The 23124-nt window shown below is 42.6% G+C and overlaps 1 protein-coding gene across 1 annotated transcript in view; it reads left to right on the forward strand.

Annotated features, from left to right (window-relative positions):
- Window positions 1-23124, forward strand: part of LOC144799340 (purine nucleoside phosphorylase-like) — a 156399-nt gene that overhangs the window by 110407 nt on the left and 22868 nt on the right. The window contains exons 3-4 of the mRNA XM_078670588.1: window positions 16022-16125; window positions 21873-22048. Coding sequence (XP_078526714.1) covers window positions 16022-16125; window positions 21873-22048 — 280 coding nt within the window. The remainder of the gene's footprint in view (window positions 1-16021; window positions 16126-21872; window positions 22049-23124) is intronic.

Raw genomic sequence — 23124 nt, forward strand, 5'->3', positions numbered from 1 at the left:
ATCGGAGAATGATAACAGGAGTTACTGGAGATACATGCTTGGAAGTAGAGCAAACAGCACTTAGGGGAGAGGCCCAATCGGTCAAATCTACCTATGAACAAAAGTGCACCCAGTAGCATCCTCCTGACGGAAGTAGTACATGCCCTCCCGACCTCAAAGTTGTCGGACTCATGTTACTGACAGGGAGAGTCGGAGGGTCGGACTCTAGAGGAACCCAAGGGTGCCTCAACCTCAGGGATGGGATGGGACGGGCATCAAGGACTATACGGGGCTACTCCTTTGAAGGATGGGGAAAAGCAAAGTAGGGAAAGAATCCACAAAGAGGGCTGCCCCCCTCAAACAGGAGCTAAGTCGCAGAGGAAAGGGGGAGAAAGGCAGCAGTAAAAAGAAGACACACCCCTTTAAGAACCAGGGTCGGATACGGAGAAAGGGGAGTGTTTTTTTCATTGTCTGATCGGTCAGACTGGTTGGGAAATGACTCAGGACTCTACTGGAGGGGACTCTAAAGAGAGTATTTTGAGCGAAGAAAGTGGAGGCAGTGATTCCCCCCCACAGCGGATGCCCTTGATGACAACCAGTCAAAAGCTAAGAAAATCCCAGCCGTGCCTGAGGGTACAGATATTGGCGGGTGAAGGTGATTTAAAATGGGACTATTTAACCATGTACTTTGTAGGAGGAACTCCAGCCGCAACCCTAGATTATCAAACCCAGGTGTTCCCCAACGACACACCAACACTGGAAGCTATTTATGAAGGTATAATGTCTCACAGAGATAAGACCCGGGCAGATAGCCGGGGAGCTCGCGCAGCTACCAGGAAACTACAGAGTAATGCGAAAGGTGGCAAAAAACGTGTTCAGAGTTCCCGGATCGCATGGTAGCATTGGAATTGAGGGTGTCAACATTGGAGGCTGAGGTGGCTGCTAATAAGAGTCAGACAGTAGCAAAGAGGCATAATTGACCGATATCCAGTGGAAGTTAGAAGAATATGAGAACCAGCTGTGTCACAATAACTTGAGAGAATTGGGGGTGGAGGAGGGCGAGGAGAGGGATGACGCAAGGAAATTTATATTGAAACTTTTCAGGAGTGCTTTCCCAGAGCTAGAAGGGTGGAACTGGGAGCAGGAGATACAAAGGGCACACAGATTCCCATTAACGGAGAAACAGTCGAACCCAGGTTCAGGGAAACCAAGGGCTACTCTGTTTTTGTTTGAGGGAACTTCCTTCTCTGGCAGGTGGTGTTTTGAAAGAGTATGCCCAGACTCAGTGTATTGTTGATGGATGCTCTTTTTCGCTAGACTGGACTTTAGTCATGTTACAATTGAAAGATGCTGGAGGCTGATGCAACTGATTAAATCATTTCAGATTAAAGGGGCACAGGTGTTCTTAATACACCTAGCCAGACTCAAGATAATTGGGAACAATAGGACATATTTTTTTACATCTGAGGTTAAAGTCAAAGAGTTTTTATAGAATATGAATTAGAATTTGGGCGATACACGATATAAATGTGACAAAGGAAGTGAGCCAGGACTCTGTTCTAAAGCCTGAATAGCAGACATATCATTGGCTTCCTCTTAAATGCCACTCTATGCATAACCTTTTATTTTTGCTTCTCACTCCTCTGGGAATTTTCATTCTTTTCTGTTTCGGGTATTAGTTTGGGAAAGGTTTACAATGTATGCAGCTGTGAATAACGTGGTATAAACACTAAGCTTTGGGCAGTGGTTGGAGGGTGTGCAAACCATCAATAGACCAATGAGGGTCTGAATGATTCATTAGGGCAGATGAAGGAGGGGGAAGGGGGAGGTGGTGGCGTGTAGCGGTAGGTGAGGTGGGGTGGTTATGTGTCATGGTAGAGGGAATGGGAGGTTTAAGGGCAGAAAACGGAGAACAGAAGTCAGGCACAGGAAGGCTTGTGCCATGGTGGAAGATCAACATTTTCAAAAGACAAAGAAATGTATCCGGTTTACTGAAAAAATAGAGATTCCTTCAAGGTACGGGAGGATAGGGCATAATCATCTTGACAATGAGAGTGGTATACAAATAATCAGATTAAATGATTCAATATAGGCACCTGCATATTTGCACAGCTAATGTGTGTGGGTTAAATGATGGAGTCAAAATGGGGAAGGTTGTGGCAGGGTTTTAGAACCATGAGGGCAGTTATCATCTGCATGCAAGGGACTCGTATCACATTGTAGAAAAGAGGTTTACTGAAAACTATGGGATATACTTTCCTGGCCTGTACATCTCAGGGGTCAGCCACCAGGGGTTGGCAATCGTAGATAGAAACAATAGGTTTAAGGTGAAACGGAGCCTCAATGACATACTAGGAAGATAGGTAATAGTGGAATGTCAGGCAGGAGGAATAAACTTCACTTTATGCTTTATATATTCGGATCTAATCTAGACAAAGCCCGGGTCATTGATCATCTAGATGTGGAACCGTCTCTGTGACCAATCTTTTTAGTGGTATGTGGGGATTTTAATCTGCATATTGAGGTTACTGGCAATATGGCACACCATGTGTGTCAGTTAATGAGAGATCATGGCTTGATCGATATTTGGGACAGGTTACAGTTTCCTGACCCAGGATATACATATTTCTCCTACTCACATTACAATTTTCCACGACTAGATTACTTTTTAATATCAGCGGGGTTAGGTGGAAAGGTCGGTACAGAGAGATTCCATAGGGTTTTTTCAGAACACATGCCCTTGATTCTGGAGATCCAGGTTGGGGGGGGGTACCCAGGCCAACTCAGAAATCATGGACATTTGTCTGGAACCTCCTCGTTACCTCCCAATATATGGAGCATATAAAAACATGGTTAGTAGACTTTTTGACAATAAATAGAGGCACTGCATTGGACGACGTGGTCTGGGATTCACTAAAAGCTGGAATGGGGGGCTATTAGCTTTAGCTTTCAGAGGAAACAAACTAAAAATATTGGGGAGCTCTATGAAGAGCTAGAAGAACTGGAGGCACAGCATGTTAAGTTGATTGTGGCAGGGCAGGAGATTCAGTAAATGCAGCAAAGGCTAGGATTAATAGCTATCACAGTACAGATTTAGCTGAGAAGTACCAAACCCACAAAGCAGAAAGCTATGAGTGCAGTGAAAATGTTGGTAGACTCTTAACCCTTCGTACAAGGCAGAAGGAGACAACAGGGGCATAGATGTGATAATGGATAAGGGCATAGATGTGATAATGGATAAGGAAGGCTGGCAGGCCACCACTCCAGAGACAATTATTAACGTTTTTAAGGAATATTATGATGTTTTTTATGAAGAGCTTATTTTCCCCACCTCAAGTAGATTATAAAGTATATTAGATGGAATAGATGGAGGGGGCATACAGGAAGAAGAGCAGACTTTCTCTGAGTCCTTGATAACCCCAGAGGAGGTAAAGGTGGCCTTCAATTCGTCCAGACAAGATACCCTTAGAATTTTATCGGGTACTTTATCCTGAACTCGCAGGAAATATGGTAAATATATTCCTTGAAGTGCAGGGGGAGGACATGCACCACCCTCTTGGGAATCTACCAATATAGTGATTTTTAGGTAAAAGGTAAACCTCAGTTGAGCCTGGGTTCTTATCTCGCTGATCAGTAGTAACACAAAGATCTATTCCAAAATTCTGGCAATGCGTATGGGAAGGGTCAGAGGCAAATTGGTCTTATCTGTGCAGCATGGGCTCATTCCTCGTTGTGGTATGATGGATCATATTAGGAGAGCAATTACATTGTTTGATGTAGCTGAGGTTAGGGGAGTCCATTGGCTATGATCCGACCAAACGCAGAGAAAGCCTATGACTTGGTTTCCTGTAAATAGGTTTGGGAGGCTCTTAGGTGAAAGGGGCTGGGTCCTGTACTGATACCAGCCCCTAAAGCTCTATATCACAATCCAAATGCTAGATTGCAAATAACGGGGATAGAGTTGGATAAGATCTTGATTACCAGAGGGACAAGACAGGGCTGCCCATGTTCACCACACCTCTTTGTGTCTTATATATAGATCCTTTTATCCCCCAATTGGAAAAGATCTCTCTAATAAGGCCAGTGAGAGTAAACAGCATCAATACCAAAATACTGGCATACAATATAGCACGAGTTAACCCGGAACCAGCTAGCGCTTTGGCTAAATTAGAGAAGGAGGCTGGATTGTTCGAGGAGATTGCAGGGTATAATCAAAACAAGGTGAAAACTCAAATAGTCAGCACCAGCAATATAGACATGAGCAATGAACGAAGAGAAGACAGTGCAATCTACTTAGGTGTCACAATCTCGGCCAGAGTGGAGCAAGTAATGGAGATAAACCTTAATCAAATGTTGGCAGAGGCAAGGCAAGATTTAAGGAGAATGAACAATCTGCAACTAACACTTCTGGGAAGGTATAATGTAATAAAAATGATTCTATTGTCCAAAGATCTAGATTTGTTTAGAACCATTCTGATGGAAATGGATAAACAATGGATCACGAAGTTGGAGGCCATTTGTGCCAATTTCATATGGCAAAATAAAAGGGCAAGGACAGCCCTAAGATATATTACGCTTCCAAGGATTAGAGGTGGATGAAGTGTATCTAATTTAAGGCTTTATTACTGGTCATCAGTGCTGCAGCATACGGATATCCTGATCACAGGATGGCATATGAGGTTTCAACTTAGTCAGGACTCCCATCTATATATGAGCTGACCCTGGGCTTGGAGGCTAAGGGGTGTTTTCTAAGGAATATAGAATATAGAATATAGAATAGAGAAATTACAAGAAGGTCAAATATAAGACAGTGAGAGTGGTGTTTAAGATCTGGAAGCAGCTCAAGACAAGTATAGTGTTAACAAAATATAACAAATATACTTTGCTATAGAGATTACCACTTTTCCTGTCTATATTCCATGTTAAAGTATGTAATGAGTGGGAGAAAGCAGGGTTGAATAGACTGGGAGACTTATTTAACCAGGGCCTGATGTATTCATTTAGTGATCGTCAGCAAAAATATGGTTTGGCTAGAGGAAATTTCAAATAAATACCTACAGATAAGGGATTTCATGTTAAGGATTGGCATGGATCAATTCTCAGTTAGCAAAATTCAACTTGTGGAAGCTATTAGCTCGTATTGGGCATATGTATAGAATATTGATTGATGCAATGCAGGGTGACCTAAAGATTCAAGCAGCAAAATTGTAGACTAGGCTGGGGTTTAAGTCTGCAGACATCGATTGAGGTGGGCATGGAAGTATTAGTAACAGCAGAGTTGAGGAGTCAACGTTACAATACCATATTCAATTTGTACTATACACCTGCCAAGCTGTTTATCTGGGAGAAGAGACTGGATTCTAGCTACCCCTGCTGTGGGGGAGATCTAGCAGGATTACAAATCATAAAAGAACGAATCAAGATTTTTATCAGTTCTGCCCTCAAGGTGCAGGTTCAACTTACACCACAACTGATGTTATTTGGGATAGACAAGCGCTTTAAGGATATAAAAGGGAAGCTTTACTTTATGTTTGTTGCCTTGCAGTGACCCACTTGTATATAGCCGCACCCTGGTTGAGCCCTGAGCCTCCAAACGTGCACCAATGGTTGTCGCGATTATTGTCCATGCATAACCTTGAGAAGAGTTTATATGATTGTTAATGTAAAAGAGTGAGGAAACGTGGAACCTTGATAATGAGTGCAGCTCATGTAATAGCTGGAGAGCAAACGCGGGGCAGTCGGTGGACTTAGCAAGCAAGACTGATGTGGCAATTTATCTATAAATGAATACACAGGCGGTGTAATAACGGGCAATAGAAGAGCCGCATGAACTAGTTTGTATTCACCAATGGATTAAGATTTTGTATAGGGGAATGAATTGCATAAGGTGGAAGGGAACTCAAAGAAGACTGCTGTATCTGATGTCTATGCTTTTTGAGGCATAATAAATAGTTAATTTTATTATAAATAACTGATCTTGGTATCAATGTATCGCTGTATGACTTATAGCTCCAGTAAAAAATCTTTATGAAAAAAAGTAAATAAGTTCAAAATAAGTCATGCATGTCGCTCTACACATGTATTTCCAATCTACCTATTGTGGTGGCTTGGCCACGTCCGATATCCTGTCCTATTATATGGCCTCCCACCTGCTTGTCCTGAATGAGTGGTGGTATGGGGATCGTACTTATTGGAGCGAACAGTCATGGGAACCCACTCCTTACATACCATACTCTACTTGGCACCGATGCGTCGGGTCCTCCCCTCTAATACTACTGTGGTGTTTCGGGTTTGGAGGCAAGCCCTGCGTAAAATTGGATGGTGGGATAGACTTTTTTTTTTTTTTTTTTGCAGAGTTTTATATAGCGCGAACTAGAACCGAACCGAATCAGTTATCAGAGCGCTTTACATAGCACCAGTTACGTTACATGAGGACACACTTTCATTTTTTTAGGCACGTGGAGATTAAGTGATTTGCCCAGAATCACAGGGGGTTTTTGGCGTCGTTACCGAGACTCGAACCCAGATCCCCAGGTCCGAGGTCGAGCGCCTTAGCCGTTAGGCCAACCCCTGCCCCAACTGGCTGGTCTGGGGGGCTTCCGAGACTGGGATGCCATCGGGATCTCCACCCTTGGAGATGTGATGGAGGGTACGACTCTTAAATCTTTTGCGCAACTTCAGCAGGACTTTACTATGTCCAAGACCCAATTCTACAAATATTTGCAGCTGCGCCATGCTCTTCTCCCTAGTGTTTCTAAACTGGAGTCCCTTCCAGACTTCAGTCCTATTGAAGCCAAACTGTTCATGGGGGATCTCCAGGATCATACAATTTCCAAAATATACCAGTCCTTAGTAACTAATATTTCCACCACTTTGGGTAGACTCCGGGGTTCCTGGGAGGAGGATCTAGGCCCATTGGAAAGCGAAGACTAGACAGAGGCTCTTTATTCCCCTAAGGAGGCTGCTATCGCTATGCGGCTCCGCTTAATTCAATTCAACTATTTACACCAGTTGTATTATACCCGTGTTCATCAATATATGGCCGGCCTGATAGCCTCTCCACTTTGCCTGTGCTGCCGGCAAGATGATGGCACCTTTTTTCATATGGTGTGGCAGTGTGGGGTGATTGTGTGATTCTGGCAGAGTGTTGGCGTGCCTGTTGGAGGTTCTGGGATGGGACCATCCCTATTCACCTAGGCTTGCACTCCTACATGTTATAGAGGGGATTGGAGGCAAAATTTACAAACGCCACCTAATGTTTTGGAGTTTTACGCTAGCTAAACGCGACATTGCACGCCATTGGAAGGCGGCTGCCTCACCCTCCTTGGCGGCATGGAAGAATGGCTTAGGCTTCAATATGGGCCTGGAGCTTCCGATTTTCAAGGCCAGGGGATGTATGCGTAAACACACAAAGATCTGGAAGCTGTGGGCTGATTATAGATGACTTTCATTAGAACCCGCCTCACTTGGTATGGACGCGCACTGAAGATGGTATGTTACAGTGTAGTTCGTAAGTGGCTCGGCTTTGCCGGGGCCTTCCTCAGTATTTGCTTGTGATTTCGTTTCTCACTGTGAGGGATGAGCTGCAATTGCTGGGGGAGGGTATATTGACAGTACATTGGGGGTGGGAGTGGGGGTTTATTACTTTTCTTTTGTTATTACATGTTGCCTTATAATTTGTAAAGCATAAACGTCAATGCTTTTATTGTATTGTATATGTGGCAGATGTTTTCTGGGTTTCAGGGCTCTGCAGAATATTTGTGGCTTGACCCAATAAAATGTGTTTAAAAAAAAAAAAAGTAATGCATGCGATTACGGGTGCACTATTAAGCCAGGTGACTCTTTGTCAGTTGTGTGGTATCAAATGTAGAGTAGTGATAATCGTGATACCTTTGTATCCTATACAAAATTTAGAGGACAAAAATATCAAAACGTAAGTGCATAAAAAGAAGAAAAGATTTACTATTCTTTAGTCCACATCTCAGGAAAACACTCCAACAACTGCAGCCTGTCAGTGTATTCCCCTGTATTTTACTGCTGCCTCACAGAGAGTTCTAAAGAACAACTAGAGCACTAACAGTCTTACTTATAACAAAGTGTGGCAGTCCTGAAGCCATCTAGATTGAATCAAACTGGTAAAATGTAAAACATTTCATTTAGAATGGAACAAAATGGGGCTTCATTTTGTCATAGGCATTATTGTTAGTGTTGTAGAAAGCAAAATTAGGACACGAGTTCTCAAATATCTTCCTCATCTATTTAATTAAAAAAACCTCAGACATGCAGGTTGAAACATGCACTTTCACCACCAGCAGCAGGCTGCCATTTAACTCCCTGGTGGTCAACTGCAGCTTTACCACAGTGTTGTAATAAACTAGATCATACATGCCAACCCTCCCGATTGAGACGGGAGACTACCGATTTCAAGGCTAGTCTCCCACCTCCTGATTCCTGAAGGCAAAAACCAGATTCCTCACCGGGCTTCTGCCAACAGGGACTGGTCTTGTGTGACTCGGAGTACGCACTGACAGTAACCTGCTGGCAGTGCACAACATTTTTGTCACGCTCTCCTTGCCTGCCATATTGCTTTTTCAGTGCTCCTGACAGGTAAGAAAAAAAGTATATTTGCATTTCTGATATCCGATCCTGCAGCAGCACACTTGCAAGACCCATACAAGACAATAGGCCGGATTCAGACCTCAATAGAAGTCAAAGGGAGAAATACATTCTCCTGATTCTTTTTTTTTAATCTCCCACTTTACCCTTCTTAAAAGGTTGACATGTATGAGTGCTTACATTCAGAATTGCTGACAAAAGTGTGGCACATCTGAATGGCATCTTGAGTGAATCGAAGTAGAAAACTGAAAGCATTTTCTATTGTGAATACTGCAGTAAATTAACCCCGGGCACAGTGTGCGTAGCAGGGCTAACAGGAGGTCCAGGGATTTGCAAATAAACTCCGCTCCGCCGCCTGCCTCCACCCCACTATTAAGAAATAACTTAATCTTAATTAAAAAGGAACTTAAAATCACTTACCTATGTACCGCGGCGTCCCCGGGCTGCCCTCCTCCTCTTCCTCTCCGTACCAGTAATGTTTGAAAAAACTGTGCATGCGCGTGCACCCGCACATGCGAATTTATTGCGAGAAATGCTCATGCGCGGGCGCATGCAGTTTTCTCAAGCATTACTGGTACGGCGAGGAAGAGGAGGAGGGCAGCCCGAGGACGCCGCGGTACATAGGTAAGTGGTTATAAGTATCTTTTTAATAAAGGTTAACTTATTTCCTAATAGGGGGGTGGAGGCTGGGGCTGGCAAACTCCGCTCTGCTGCGGAAATTTGCCTTCTTTGCGTTCTCCGCTAAACGCAGAGAAGGCAAATCTCTGCAAACTCCTGCAGGCTGAGCGGAGGTCTCCGCCCGAGGTTACAGTAAATGAGGAAATTAGGGCGCTTCATAACAAAAAAGTCTCCAAAGATGGCCACCAGAGGGAAAAAAGCTCAAATGTAGCCCAATTATCACCAAAACATAACCCAACTATAGCCTAATGACAGAAGTGTGTTTTTCTTTTATTTTTTGCAGTTTTAAATAGCACGGACATGACCCAAAGGTATAAGAATGACTTACATGACAAAACATTCATATTGGTTTTAGGCACGGAGAGATTAAGTGATTTGCCCAGAATCTCAAACTCAATGCCGAACCTCGAACCTGGTTTCCCAGTTACAAAGTCAGAAGCTCTGGCCATAATACCACATCCTCTCCCCTAAGTGCAACAAATAATCGAGTGATCAACTGGATAAAAGTAAAGATAGTGAATCAATTAAAAGTGCTTTCTCTCTATTTGAGAACTCAGGAAACGTGTCCTCATTCTAGTTTCTTAGACCCCTAACCATCATTTCTATGGGAAAGGATCCCCACATTTTTATAATTTCAAAAGGAAAAGCTCTAGGTTTATAGTTAGCAATATAGTTGGTTATTAGAACACTATGGTGAGGCAGAGGAAAGGTGCACAGACTCAGTCAATAGAGGGCAGGGATAAGGGGGCTGTGACAGCAAGTTGACCACGCTGGGCAGGTGAGAGGGGTAGTTGCAGCACAAGGGACCACTGCTGGCAGGGTCAAGTGGAGAAAGGGCAGCAAACCAAACTATGCAGGACAGGCAAGAGAAGCTGTGGCAAAACAACAAACCATTGAGGGCAGAAAGGAGAGGCAGTGGCCGTACAACCATACAAGTGCCAACAGACCCAATGCTCTCCGTGCCATTGGAGTCAAGCTAGCCTGGCTGATGAGGTGTGAAACCCCGCAATCGGTCCAAGGATGCTTGTTTCCGGTCGGTCCAGGGAGGACCGGGCCTGGCAGTTCGAGCTGGACTGTTCCCATGGGGAGCAGGGTCATGACTGATTTGCATATGACTGGAATGGCATGAGGAGCACAAAAAATGGATTTAGGCACGGATCTCTGTACTGGGGGAAGGTTTGACATTGATCAGCATTCTGTCCATCAATTGTTCTTTTTTCAACAGACCCGAATCAGACAGAAGAACACAGATTTTTTTGAAGCCCAAAGGGCTTTATTTTAGTTGTATTCCATCTAAAATCTCCTCCATTTCAATGTATATCAATGGGGACATTCAATTCCCCTGGTTTTCTTTTCAAAATCCCCCTCTTACCAAGTTCGAAATGTTGGCATGTATGGAACAATGGATTATGAAGGGCATGATGAATGGGGTAGAGACATGGGCTCGGACAATAGAGAGCAGGTAGAGGGGGCAGGGGCACCAAACTGACCTTACATGGCAACCGCCAGGGGTTGTGGCAGCACAAAACACCACACAAGGCAAGCAGCAGTGGCGGCTCCTCCGCTAAGGCGGAGGACTGTCACCCCACTGCTCAGCGAGCAGTGTAAAAAAATAAAAATAAAATGATAATAGCAAGAGTTATTATCATTTTATTTTTCTTTGCGGGACTCAGAGCCTGGTCGGGGGGGGCTGGGCTCGCCGCTGTCAGAGCAGAGTGCACATGACGGTTTCACCGGTCCAAAAGGGCCGGTCAAAACGTCATGCGCACTGAGCATGTTCTCCACCGGGCTCTGTTGCACAGCATGGTGGAGAACATGCCCAGACTCCCCGGCACTGCCTGGGCCGCCTGTTTGGTCGCTCAGACCAATCACGACACTACTGATCCAGCGTCGTGATTGTCTGCGAGAGGCAGGGAACCTGGGTGCTTCTGGTTCTGTGGACGGAGGAGAGGCGGCGTATGTGACAGCGACAGGTACGTTTATTTTTTTAATTATTTTTTCATCTCCCTCCTCCTGTCTCACCACCCCCGTTTCGAGGCAGCCGCTATTAGCAAGCGGGAGTAGCGGCAGTGCAGCAAAACTGACCATGAAAAGCAATAGGGTGGGGACAGGGCCATGCACACGGACAACAGAGGGCGGGGGGAAAGCGGCAAGGGCAGCACACTGGCCATACAGGGCGGGCAAGAGGGGCATTTGCAGCACAACGGACCATGTAGGACAAGAGAAAGTGGGCAGGGGCACACCAAGGGACAATGTAAGGCAGGAGGGAGGGGCAGGCGCCTCAACATGGACAACAGAGGGCTGGGGGCCAGAGGACAGGGCGGAAGCAGCAAGCTGACCATGCAGGGCTGGCAGGAGGGGGAGTTGCAGCACAATGGACCATAGAGGGCATGAGGAAGGGGGCATGGGCACGCCAAGGGACCATGGAAGGCAGGAGGGAGGGGATAGGGGCCTTCACATGGACAAAAGAGGTCAGGTGGCAAGAGGGCAGGGTGGGAGCAGCAAGCTGACAATGCAGGGCAGGCAGGATGGGCACTGGAAGCACAACACACCATGGAGAGTGTTGGAGCCTGGGCCCAGTCATACATTTATCTCCAGAGGGGCGACATTTCTAGCAGGATGAGAGGTAACAGGAGAAAATAATCACTTTTAAACACTTAATTTCAGTGCAACCCATGTGGCCACACAATAATCCACTCGACAATTTAATCTGAGTTTAGTAGGGTTTAATGATACATTTAGAAACAAATCAATGTAGACCAATCTAAACTAATCATATAAAAGTACAGAAAGACAAAGATAAGAGAAGGGATTTACCCTATATAATACAAAGCAGATGACTTGCTCTATGACGATGATGTAGGCTATCAGGAAACAGAATTAGTATGAAATTACATCTGATGATTCTCAAAAGTAGCTAAATCGTCCTCAACTACCTTAAAAGTGCAACTCTGAGCTAAGAAGCATTCAGTAAGGGTGTAATAAGAGTCTTTGGTAGAAGGCACTACAACCATGGGTCAAGTCGCATAAAGCCACACAAGCAGAAGCATAGTTCTGAACCCTAGTGTTCATAAGCAAGAAAATATCTCCTGTATCCTCAAAGTACACATAGATGAAGGGGGAAGGGAATTCACCTGGCTTTCCTGTACCTCAGCTCAGCCTGTGATAAAGTTAATAGGGAGAAGCTGTGGTCTGTGCTGGGGTCTTTGAAGGTGGATCAAGCCCTTGTGGCTTTCATGAGAGACCTCCATGATGGTCTTAATGGGGTGGTCAGATACGGTTCCAACGGTGAGTGCACCCAGCTTTTCAAACTCAAAAGTGGTGTATTCTTGCTCCCTTTTATTCATCATGTACATTAATCAGCTGAAGGAAATCCTAATTAAGATTGAGGCAGATGTCACGAGGGTTGTCCGAAGATCATTCCCGGTCCTTCTCCATGTGAACAATGCAGTTTTAATTGCCCACACAGAACTGGAGCATGCAGCGTTTGCTAGATTATTTTATTACCTTTATGTATAATTTGGATCTCTCCACTAATTTAAAAAATCCTTTTTATGGCCCAAGAATAACCAAAATCCTGCAACTCCATGCACAGGGCCACGTTTTAGCCAGGGTGGATGATCTCTCTTACCCAGGTCTTCTTTTGAACTCTGGCCTTAGCTGGACCCCTTTGATAAAGAACGGGAAAAACTCTGCAAAGAGCCATCTCTGGTGTGCATGATTTTGCCATGCAAATAATACACAAGCTCCGCAACTTTGTCTTAGAGGTCTATAAGGCCATATGCATCCCGATGGCCACTTGTGGGAGGGATATCCAGGTAATCGAAAACAGGTTTTTGAGATATCTCCTGGCTGTAAGCCATGGTACTCCCGCTGAAATTGTGCATGAGGAACTGGGTTTGGACTTCATTCTTTTTCGTCGATCGCTCCTATGGTGCTCTGTTTGGTATAAAGAGGATCTTTACCTAAACAGACTCATAGTCCAGGACTGTTTGACAATAGACAAATCCACCCAGATCCCATGGATTTCATACATTAAGAAATCTTTCTACAAACTAGGCCACCCAGATCTTTTTCTCTATCCCACGCGTATTGCAAAAAATAACAATCTTGGTTAAGCAGGCCTTTCCACAGAGAGTAACTGCCGAGATGGAGAACTCTGCCTTAGCAAAACAGTCATTTCCAGGCTACGTACTGGTTAACTTAGTCTTGGAATTTGAGCCCTACCTTCTTCTGGATATGTCCAATTATCATTGGTGTCTCTTAAAACTCCTGAGACGGAATATTTTTCATCAGTTGTTATTCGAAAATGGTGTTTGGTTTTCTCAGTGGATTTTACCCCCCTTGTACCTGTGGCCATGACTCCATTTGCACTTCTATGCATACAGTTTTGCTTTGCCTAAAGTTCTCTGCCCTGCAACATAAATTTATAAGACCAATCCTAGCAGCACAAGGATTTAGGCATATTAGACAGACCTTTTTATATCTCTAGCTCCTGGCCACTCCCAAACTGTGCTTTTTTGTTTCCAACTCTCTGTCTGGTGTTTTACATGCACACTAGTATTATTTTACTTTGTTCTAGAATTTTATGCATAGAGTTTTAATGCACAGAATTTTAATGTGATTGTTGTTTGTATATGTTTTATGCATCGATTTGACAGTTTATTATTTTAAGTCTGTTCGTTTTTATCATGGATGCATTTTTCACTGTACACTGATTTTCTCTAAAAATCGAATAAAAGTTTAATGAATTAATGAATTTCCTATACCCACATTAAATAAATTGTCAATATGTGAAGTAGCAGTGTTAGAGACGAATGGATCTAGGTGCAACTCTTAAGTAAGAGTAAAATAGGGTTCAAACATTTGGATTATATTTCCTAAAACAGTATATGATTCTTACGGCATTTAATTTACAAATCCTGAGTTCTATAACATATAATCTGGAACCTGATGGGTTTGAGATAAGTATTATATCCCTCAAAGAGCAATGTCTCTAAATCCAAGTAATGGAACTCAGAAAACACACTATCTCATATTGTTAAAGATGTAATTTGAAAAAGTTAGTAAGCGTTGAGTGAGTGTCCTTCGATTCAAATTGAAGTTTCACTCCATTCAAGTTGCGAGAAAACACGAACTTACAGCCGATACATGTTTCGTTCCCGGTAGGTAACATTTTCAAGATTTAAACAATGTCTCAAAATAAGTAGCACACATTGTTCTTAATAATTGTAGCATATAACAACTTCACTGGGAGAAAAGTCTGGTAAGATTGTGTTTTAATATGTAAAAGGTTATTTCTGTTAGGTATTAGGTAAACCCAATCTAAGAGCCAAGAATTTTCTCCAACGTTGTTGGAAAGCAGAAACAAATAATGACAGTATTAGCCAGGGAGGTGAAGATCACAGCATAATGAGGCTCCATTTTGTACTTTCTAAGAAAAGTAAACAAGTCATGTGAACAATAACAGCATCAGGTTTTGGCTGATCTGCTTCTGAAAGGCAGTACCTCCCATCCCCTGACAAATATTAATGATAAATTGGCCCATACTTTGCCACTGACACAAACCAGCCAACTTCTATATGAGAAGATGAGGGACATGGTCCTCCCTTGTTTTCACATTTTGGCAGGTCCTGATAAATCTGTTCTTCCTGATAGATGATAGTGGAGTAAGAAGCAAGAATATTAGTTAGGTCAAGAAAGGGAAAAGGGCATTAAGAATCAATGGCACCGGCTTGCATCATTCGTCAAGGAGATAGAGTGATGATACTCTTTCTCTGACTTAAAATTGAGATGATTTAAGTGACAACCATGCAGGGTACTGGGGGTATATTGGAGGAAGGCTGTATGATGTTATTTTTTTCCAGCAAACAACAGCATTTAAATGTCTGTAAATCAACTGTAAATATTTCAGAATACATCAGAATTAGGAAAGCACTAATGAAGCACATTTTGCTTTTAATTTCAAAGTATGGTGGAAATATATATTTTAATACAATCAAAACAAATCAATACATCAGGTGCTGCAATTTCCACATATTATCGTTTGTGTGCTGTATAGGTTTGTAAGTAAAACTGTATGTCTGTGCAAATGTAATGGTCATTTCAATTGAAAATGTGTTACCTGTAATGGTGGTTTGTTACCACACCCTCTACTCCATGACTGTCTTTGACACTCTACTCCCCTCTACGCTATGCCACTCTGCTCTACGCCACTCTAAGTAACTCCACTCTGCGACACTCTCCATCACTCCACAACACTCTACTCCACTCTAGTCTACTCCACTCTATGCCACTCTTCTCCCTCTACACCACTCTACTCTGCTCCACTCTTTGCTTCTTTATTCCACTCTGTGCCCCTCTACCCCACTTCTCTCAACGCCCCTCCACTCTATGACACTCTACTCCACCCTATGTCAATTCTCTCTGCGCCACTATGCCACTTCACTTTAGGCCACTTTACGTCACTCCACTCTATGACAATCAACTTTATGACACTTTAGTCCACTCTACGCAACTCTTATTACTACATAACATATATATATATATATATATATATATATATATATATATATATATATATATACACACACATGCTCATATATATATTTATGCACACACACAGATATATATATATATACATACATATATATATATACACACATACATACATACATAAAATACAGAGTGGCTCTGCCTCGGAATGCATACTGCATTCGTCCCAAACTCACTGTCTTCCCTCTTTCAGTGTCCGGACATGCCGGGAGGCTGGTCTTTGGAACGCTCAGCGGGAAGGCCTGTGTCTGCATGCAAGGTCGCTTCCACTTCTACGAGGGACACTCAAGCAGCACTGTGAGTCCATTATAAGGACCCAGAAATGCACTGGGGTGTAGATCACCTACTCTGGTTGCTAACATGCTCTATACTTGTATCCTATTAACACAGTGTATGACAACGACAAATGCATTAGGGTTCTGATGGTTCACTTCACCTCTTGCCACTATACCCCACACTGAATTGTGCAAGCCGTACACCACAACTGCATCAAAACCACTATATTGATGTGACTACTAGAGAGAGAGCAACTGTATTATTAAAACTAAGTACAAATGCATTCAATTTAAATTCACAGTACTATATTTTAGATTAACGGGTAACAGTTAATTTAATAATAATAATTACAGTAAAAAGGTTATGGTTAAATGATAAATGTAATTTAATTTAACCTAGGTTAACCTAATCAATTTAAAAAAAAGAGTTTCAACTGATTTAAGCTATTAAAAAGTAATTCAATATAAACTGGTTAAGGATTATGGTTAGAATTATAGTTATGTAAGATTATTCCTACATTCAAATATTTGAAAATAGGGAAGAATTATGGTTAGTTTTAGGGTTACGTTAAGTATAATAATTTACTTAAATTAACCTTAAATTAAGGAATGGGTTCATTATGTGGGTTAGGCTATGTGTAATTATTTATTATATAATTTAACTTGGATTAATTAAGGGTTAGGATTAGTATCAGGTTTGAGTTAAAGATAATTAGAACATTGGAATGTGGAGCACTCCATTGAAGACAATGGGGTGCTCTGTGCTTCTATGGACCGGTAAAGGCCCGCAAAGCAACATTCCAATGTTTTACAAAGGCCTCTCGGTGCCCGAGGGGATTTAAATCCCCTCGAGCTTTGAGAAGGCTTTGTTTTATTTGTTAGAACATTCTGCTCTCTAGTGGCAGAAGGTTCTAATAGCCTTATAGCCCTTCGTAGCAGGCCTATACCGGCTATTAAAGTCCTGCACCCTTGTTAAAGGCCCGAGCCGAACACTGGTGCGGGCCTTTAATAGCCGTAAAGCCCGCTACGGCGGGCTATCTTATTTCATTTATTTTGATTTAACTTAAATGATTTAAGGGTTAGGGTTATTTTTGTGTATTAGTAATGGGAAAAGAGTTAGTGTAATTTAATGACAATCTATTAAAGTATATGTTTAGTATTATTGTTAGGTTAAGGGTGTTTAATATATTTTCATTTAATTTATATTAAGTTAGAGTTTGCCTAAGACAAATATTTAATTTAAATTAATTAAGGCATACCGTTATGGTTGGCTTATGATTTATATTACGTTTAACAATTACATCTAATTTAAGGATGGGGATACAATTCAGGCTAGAATTAGGTTAATGAAATAATCTATTTTTATATAAATTATCTCAAATAATTTTACTTTGACTACAAATATTGGTAGGGTTGTAAGGTGGGGTAGAAGTTGTTATGAAACACTTTAAAACTTTCCTTAATGATGTAGTGACTGTTGACATAATTACATAGTTGTAGTTTTATCTTTGTGTAGTGAACCCTGAGGTAATAACATACAACTGTGAAGGAAGGTGGGCACTCCATTCTAAGCTGAGTAGAGTGGTGAGAGGTGATGAGGGACCAGTGATCGGATTTCCTCTCGATTATCTTTTTCCTGTTACATGGTAGTAAATACCTTGCTCAGTACCTCAGTACACCTAGAACTAACCTGCAAGTAGGGACTGGAGATGCAGACGGCTTAACAGAGGGATGAGTGAGGAACATACACTGATCTGATACTGTCCACTTACTCTGTCACTCTATAAAACTGGCCGAGTCAAGAAAAGGGGACTAGAGGCGTATTTCCCTCTCAGGGAGGAGTGGGGATGTCCAGCATAAAGGAAGCCTCAGAAGGTACAATAGAAGAAGGTTTTATGCTGTTCCTCTATTAAAAGTAGCTAATTGGAGACACCAAGTGGCTGGATCTCACTGTACCCTAGAGAGGGCATAAGGGGGGATCCATGTGTTGGATCATAATGCCCTCACACACCCTTTCAGGTGTCATGCTTCATCATCGGGGCTGCTCCTCGTTGGGGCGGCGGTGCAATCCCCAACGGGCTCCCTCGAAAGGGGCTCTTTGTCAGAGATCTTCTATCTAACTGCCATATGGTGAAGTGCGGGTGTGGGGCCGTTATTGTGTAGATGCAGTGAAGTGATCTCCTGACCCTACGCAGAGGACCACTGGACTATGGCTCTGTGACTATTGCGTGTTCAGAGACTCTCAGTGTAACCTGCAAGAGCTCCTGGGCTCAGATCCAAGGACGGAAACCTGTTGGGTTGCAGAACTGTATATGAGTGATAGTTACGCCCACAGGGTACGTGTGATGCGTACATAAACATTGAGCTGTAGCTCTTACTACCTGGTATTCCTAGAATCTTAAACACTGCTACTCCTGTGCAGTCTTCTCTGTGGAATATTCATGACCTCCCTATTCTTCTACCCGGTGGACCATAGGGAGCACTTAGCAGTTTAAGGATGATACCAAGTGTGCTTACCTCCAAGTAGGGTGCTGGCTGCTATGAATGCCCTGGAGAGACAAGGCTTCATAGATTCTTTGAGACTAAACTGATATTTATGGATTAGTAGTAGCCGGGCCTAGCTCATGGGATGAAGTGTAAAGGTATAATTCTGATTTAATATTAAAGGAGTATAACCACAACTCATCAGCATTGTATCTTTAGTGGGAACTATTGTGGTATGGTTCTCATCTGTTTCACCAGCATATGTCACAGCAGATTTTAGGAGTTTAATTAGGAGAGCAGCCAGAGGAGAGCAAGAAGCACTGATTCATTCAGGTGTTGGCCATGCAGGAGAGACCTTGCTGTAGCCTAGAGACAATTTTCATAGGACTACAGAGGCCATGGGGAAAATACATGCTAGGTAGACTGCCCTTCTCTGGATGATAATCATTTTAGTACTACAAAGGCGCCAGTGTTGTACCTCAGTGGAAGGTTAATTAATGCTAGATAAAGAAACGAAAGGCAGAGTGTATTGAAGGCTCCATTACCTTTGGTACATTCCTGTTTCTGTTTATAGCCCGTCTTTAGTTTCTATGACCTCTGATTGCGAAAGAAAGGAAGAATGATAAAGAAGGTTCCCTTCCCACCCAGCCTTCTAATGAGATTTAAACAAAGAGAGAACTGTATTGACCGCAAGGGAGACTTCGGCATAACCCACCCTTCAATACTATAAAGCAGTAAGAAAACAGTACTTGATTTTAGGGGCACTTATGAGACGCCACTGCAGGGTAGGGTGGGGTGGGTCTTGGCCATGTGAGGGAGTAGCAGGTAAAGGAACGAAGAGTTCAAAGGGGAATTAAGGAGTGATAGGTGGGCAGAGGAAGGAGGAACACACCGGGGAAGGAGGGAGCGGTGAGAATGGGGTTAAGGAGCACAAAGAGGAACAGAGCAAGATAGGGGAGGGAGCCAGCTAGAATTGGCATTCAGAGTAAGCACTTCATTGAAGGTAGAAAGATACACCCTAACAGACAATTGTATCTGATTAAGGGGAGAAACAGTGCTCTTGGCTGAGCCAAGCTGTGACTGACAAAATCTCAAGCCAATGGTTGAAAGAAGCTGGTAAAAAAACACTAACTCTTATTTAGAGGTGCACTGACAGAACCTTAAAAAAGAGGTCCAGACTTGAACATCATGAGGTGGAAATCCTCATCCTTTAAGGCACATGGAATCCAATTTTTGCAGAGGACTGGCCACTGCTCTATAGGGCAGCCAAACTCCAGTTCAGTAGGGTAGGGGATATCTTACCAGACATTCTTTCATCTATGTCAAAAATAAGATTCCCTTTGAACCAACCACTTTCAATATAACTCACTTCCCACACATTCAAACTATGTAACACACTAGGAACACCCCCATAGGAATACAAGAACACAAAATTAAAAAAATATATAGTATTCATTTAATTTAGCAACACAGAATCAATACATTGAAAAATACATCATACCATTAAAAACATTTATCATCAAAAAATAAATTGCATAACAATCACTCTAATAGTGAAAGAACACCAAATGATAATACATAGAAATAACACGACTGGAATAATACATGGAAGGAAAACCAGGGCAAAGCTACTTGCTACTTTCGTTGGGATTAGGGATCACCTTTATAGGTAATATATTGAACTCTGTGATGTTGCTGCTATTGAAATATGAAATATGTGAAAATATGATAGTTGGAATTATTATATCAATATTAATTAAAGTCAATTGCATTGGAGGTAAAGAAAAGGTTTTGATAGTAAAGGGTGTTAACCTTGAATTGTTTATGTTTTGTAAGATATATATACATATAGAATTGAAGGAAGGAACATTATCCGCATCTGTCCTGAAGAAGGTGTCTTTATGTTTGTGACACCACGGAAACGCGTCAACGCTTTAGAGTCCGGTTAAATTCATTTTGGGACAAGCTGTACAGAGGCAAAAAGTCTTAATGTCCTTTACCTTGTTTACCATCATTTTGAATTAACTTTGCAAAGGCCCAACATTGCTTTGCCCTGGTTTTCCTTCCATGTATTATTCCAGTCGTGTTATTTCTATGTATTAGCATTTAGTGTTCTTTCACTATTAGAGTGATTGTTATGCAATGTATTTTATGATGATACATGTTTTTAATGGTATGATGTGTTTTTTAATGTATTGATTCTGTGTTGCTAAATTAAATGAATACTATATTTTTTTTAATTTTTTGTTTTTGTATTCCTATGGGGTGTTCCTAGTATGTTACAAATTTTGAATGATAGCCCGGTGTGTGGGAAGTGAGTTATATTGAAAGTGGTTGGTTCAAAGGGAATCTTTTTTTTGACGTTGTCAGTATATTTGCTATGTCCCTTTGGAACCTCTGAGCCCCTCTCCTTGTTTTCAAAGATTCTTTCATCTATGCCTAAGAGAGGTGTCCTTGTGTTTCTTCTTTTCTTTCTGTGGCTATGCTTGATCTCTTCTAAGGAGGTGTACTCCATTGACTTGGCCCTTAGGCATAAATGCAGACAAGTCTCTGTGTAGTTAGACAGTCTTCTTTTGCTGTGCTGCCCTCTGTTATCAAGGTAGGCAGGCAGTCAGAATTAGCACCATGTTTCGCAGGAGGTACACTAAAATTGTCCCAACTGGGGAGGGACAATACCTGTTGTCAAAGGGTGCCGGATCCGCAGTCTAGAACTTGAGGCGCTTCTTGGCTAACCGAAGGGGAGTCAGGTAGTAGCATCAGTATAAGGCTTCTGCTGTTGCAAATCCCAACCATGTCCTCCTGGGGTATCTCTGGGAATTGGAACCCACATCCCCTTGTCACAGGTAGGTTGAATCTGGTGAAAATAATGAAGGAATGCAGGGGGAGGTCGAGCTACTCACTGAGCAGGGCAGGAGTTAGCTCTGTGAGTATCATAGGTGTTGGCCACTGTTAGTTCTTGAACAGTTGGAAGCAATCGAGGACAACCCTGTTTCCAAGGATGTTTGTGCATCTTCCTGAGGATGCTGTGCTCGAAGGTCATTGGAGGGGTGTGCATGATAGACCAGTCTAATTTCAGGTCAGGGCTGGAAAGACTTTTCCCACTCTGAAATGTTCTGAATTTCAATGGCCTCTACCATGAGAACAGCATTGATGCATGGTGCACAGATGTTGTGCAAATGTCCACATCACTGAGTCTCTCCTCGCTGACCGAGCCCAGAACTCCGATGTGACTGGTGCCAGTAGCAGCACTGCTTGTGCTAGGCTGAGGTATGTCTTCTCTTGCAGGTCGCCTTCCCCATCCGAGTGTTCTTCCTTCTCGGGGTGGAGACTTTGATTGTTACCAACGCGGCTGGGGGACTGAATGACAAGTATAACGTGGGGGACATCATGTTCATAAAGGACCACATCAGCATGCCAGGCCTGGCTGGACAGAACCCACTCCGGGGCCCAAACGATGAGCGGTAAGTTCTATCCTCACTTGGTTTTCTTAATCTTTCAACTTAACTCTTTCCTTTCCTCTCTCAACATGTTTTACCTAAAAACTCCCTGGATTCTTTCATACTAGCTTACATACTTTCCAGCAGGGATACCCACCCTATCTCTCTTTCTATGTCCCTTCTTTCTTTCTTCAATTTAATTTTGTCTTCTATTTTTACCTGCCTCCTGCTCTACATATCTCCTTCCTTTATTCTTCTCTCCAAGTCCTTCATTCCCTTTCAACTTCTTTCCTCCATTTCCTCATACCTCCTTCTTTCTCTGTCTTCCGTCTCCTTCCCTTCCTACTTCCTTCCATCTCACCCTTTATGCTTCACTTCTTTCCTTTCTTCCATTTCTCTCCCATGCTCCTTGACAATCTCTTTCATTCTCACCTCACTGTGCATCCATCAGTGCTGCCGCACACTCGCTCCTGTTCCACACGTCTTCAGATAAAAAAAATCACAGTTCTATAGACTTATAGCCCGCTGCTGAGGGCTATACCAGTTGTTAAAGGTCCTAAACTCGAGTTATAGGCCCGAGCCCATTATGAACGAGACTGCCTTTAACAGCAGGTATAATTCGAGGCAGAAGGGCTATAAGGCTATTTAGAAATTCCACCTACTAAGGGTAGAATGTTCTAAGTTAAAAGGGAGAAACAGAAAGCCAAACATTGGAATGTTGAAGCTGAAGGATTATTCCAGCCATTATAAGCCCGGAGCCACTCCATTGTCTTCAATGGAGGTCTCAGCATTCAAATATTCTAATAATTAATATTCCTTTCCAAATTGTCCATTACTCCCAATTTAGAGGGTAACTCCAGTTACCCGATTAAACTGGAATGTTGCAAAACAAAAACCTTCAAATTACAATTATGTTTCAGCTCTCCACCTTCTAATAGAAGGCAAAATCCCTGAGTGGAAAAAGCCCCAGCAATAGGGAATAACGTGTTACTTGGTACAGAAGCACATTATTCCTCATTTATGAGTGTGAAACTTGTAATGGCCTAGTATTCTCACATCCTGTGTCAATATTTATTGCATATGCACTTACCGGTGCAGGA

The sequence above is a fragment of the Lissotriton helveticus genome, chromosome 12, assembly GCF_964261635.1.
Source record: "Lissotriton helveticus chromosome 12, aLisHel1.1, whole genome shotgun sequence".
NCBI classification, from domain to species: Eukaryota; Metazoa; Chordata; class Amphibia; order Caudata; family Salamandridae; genus Lissotriton; species Lissotriton helveticus.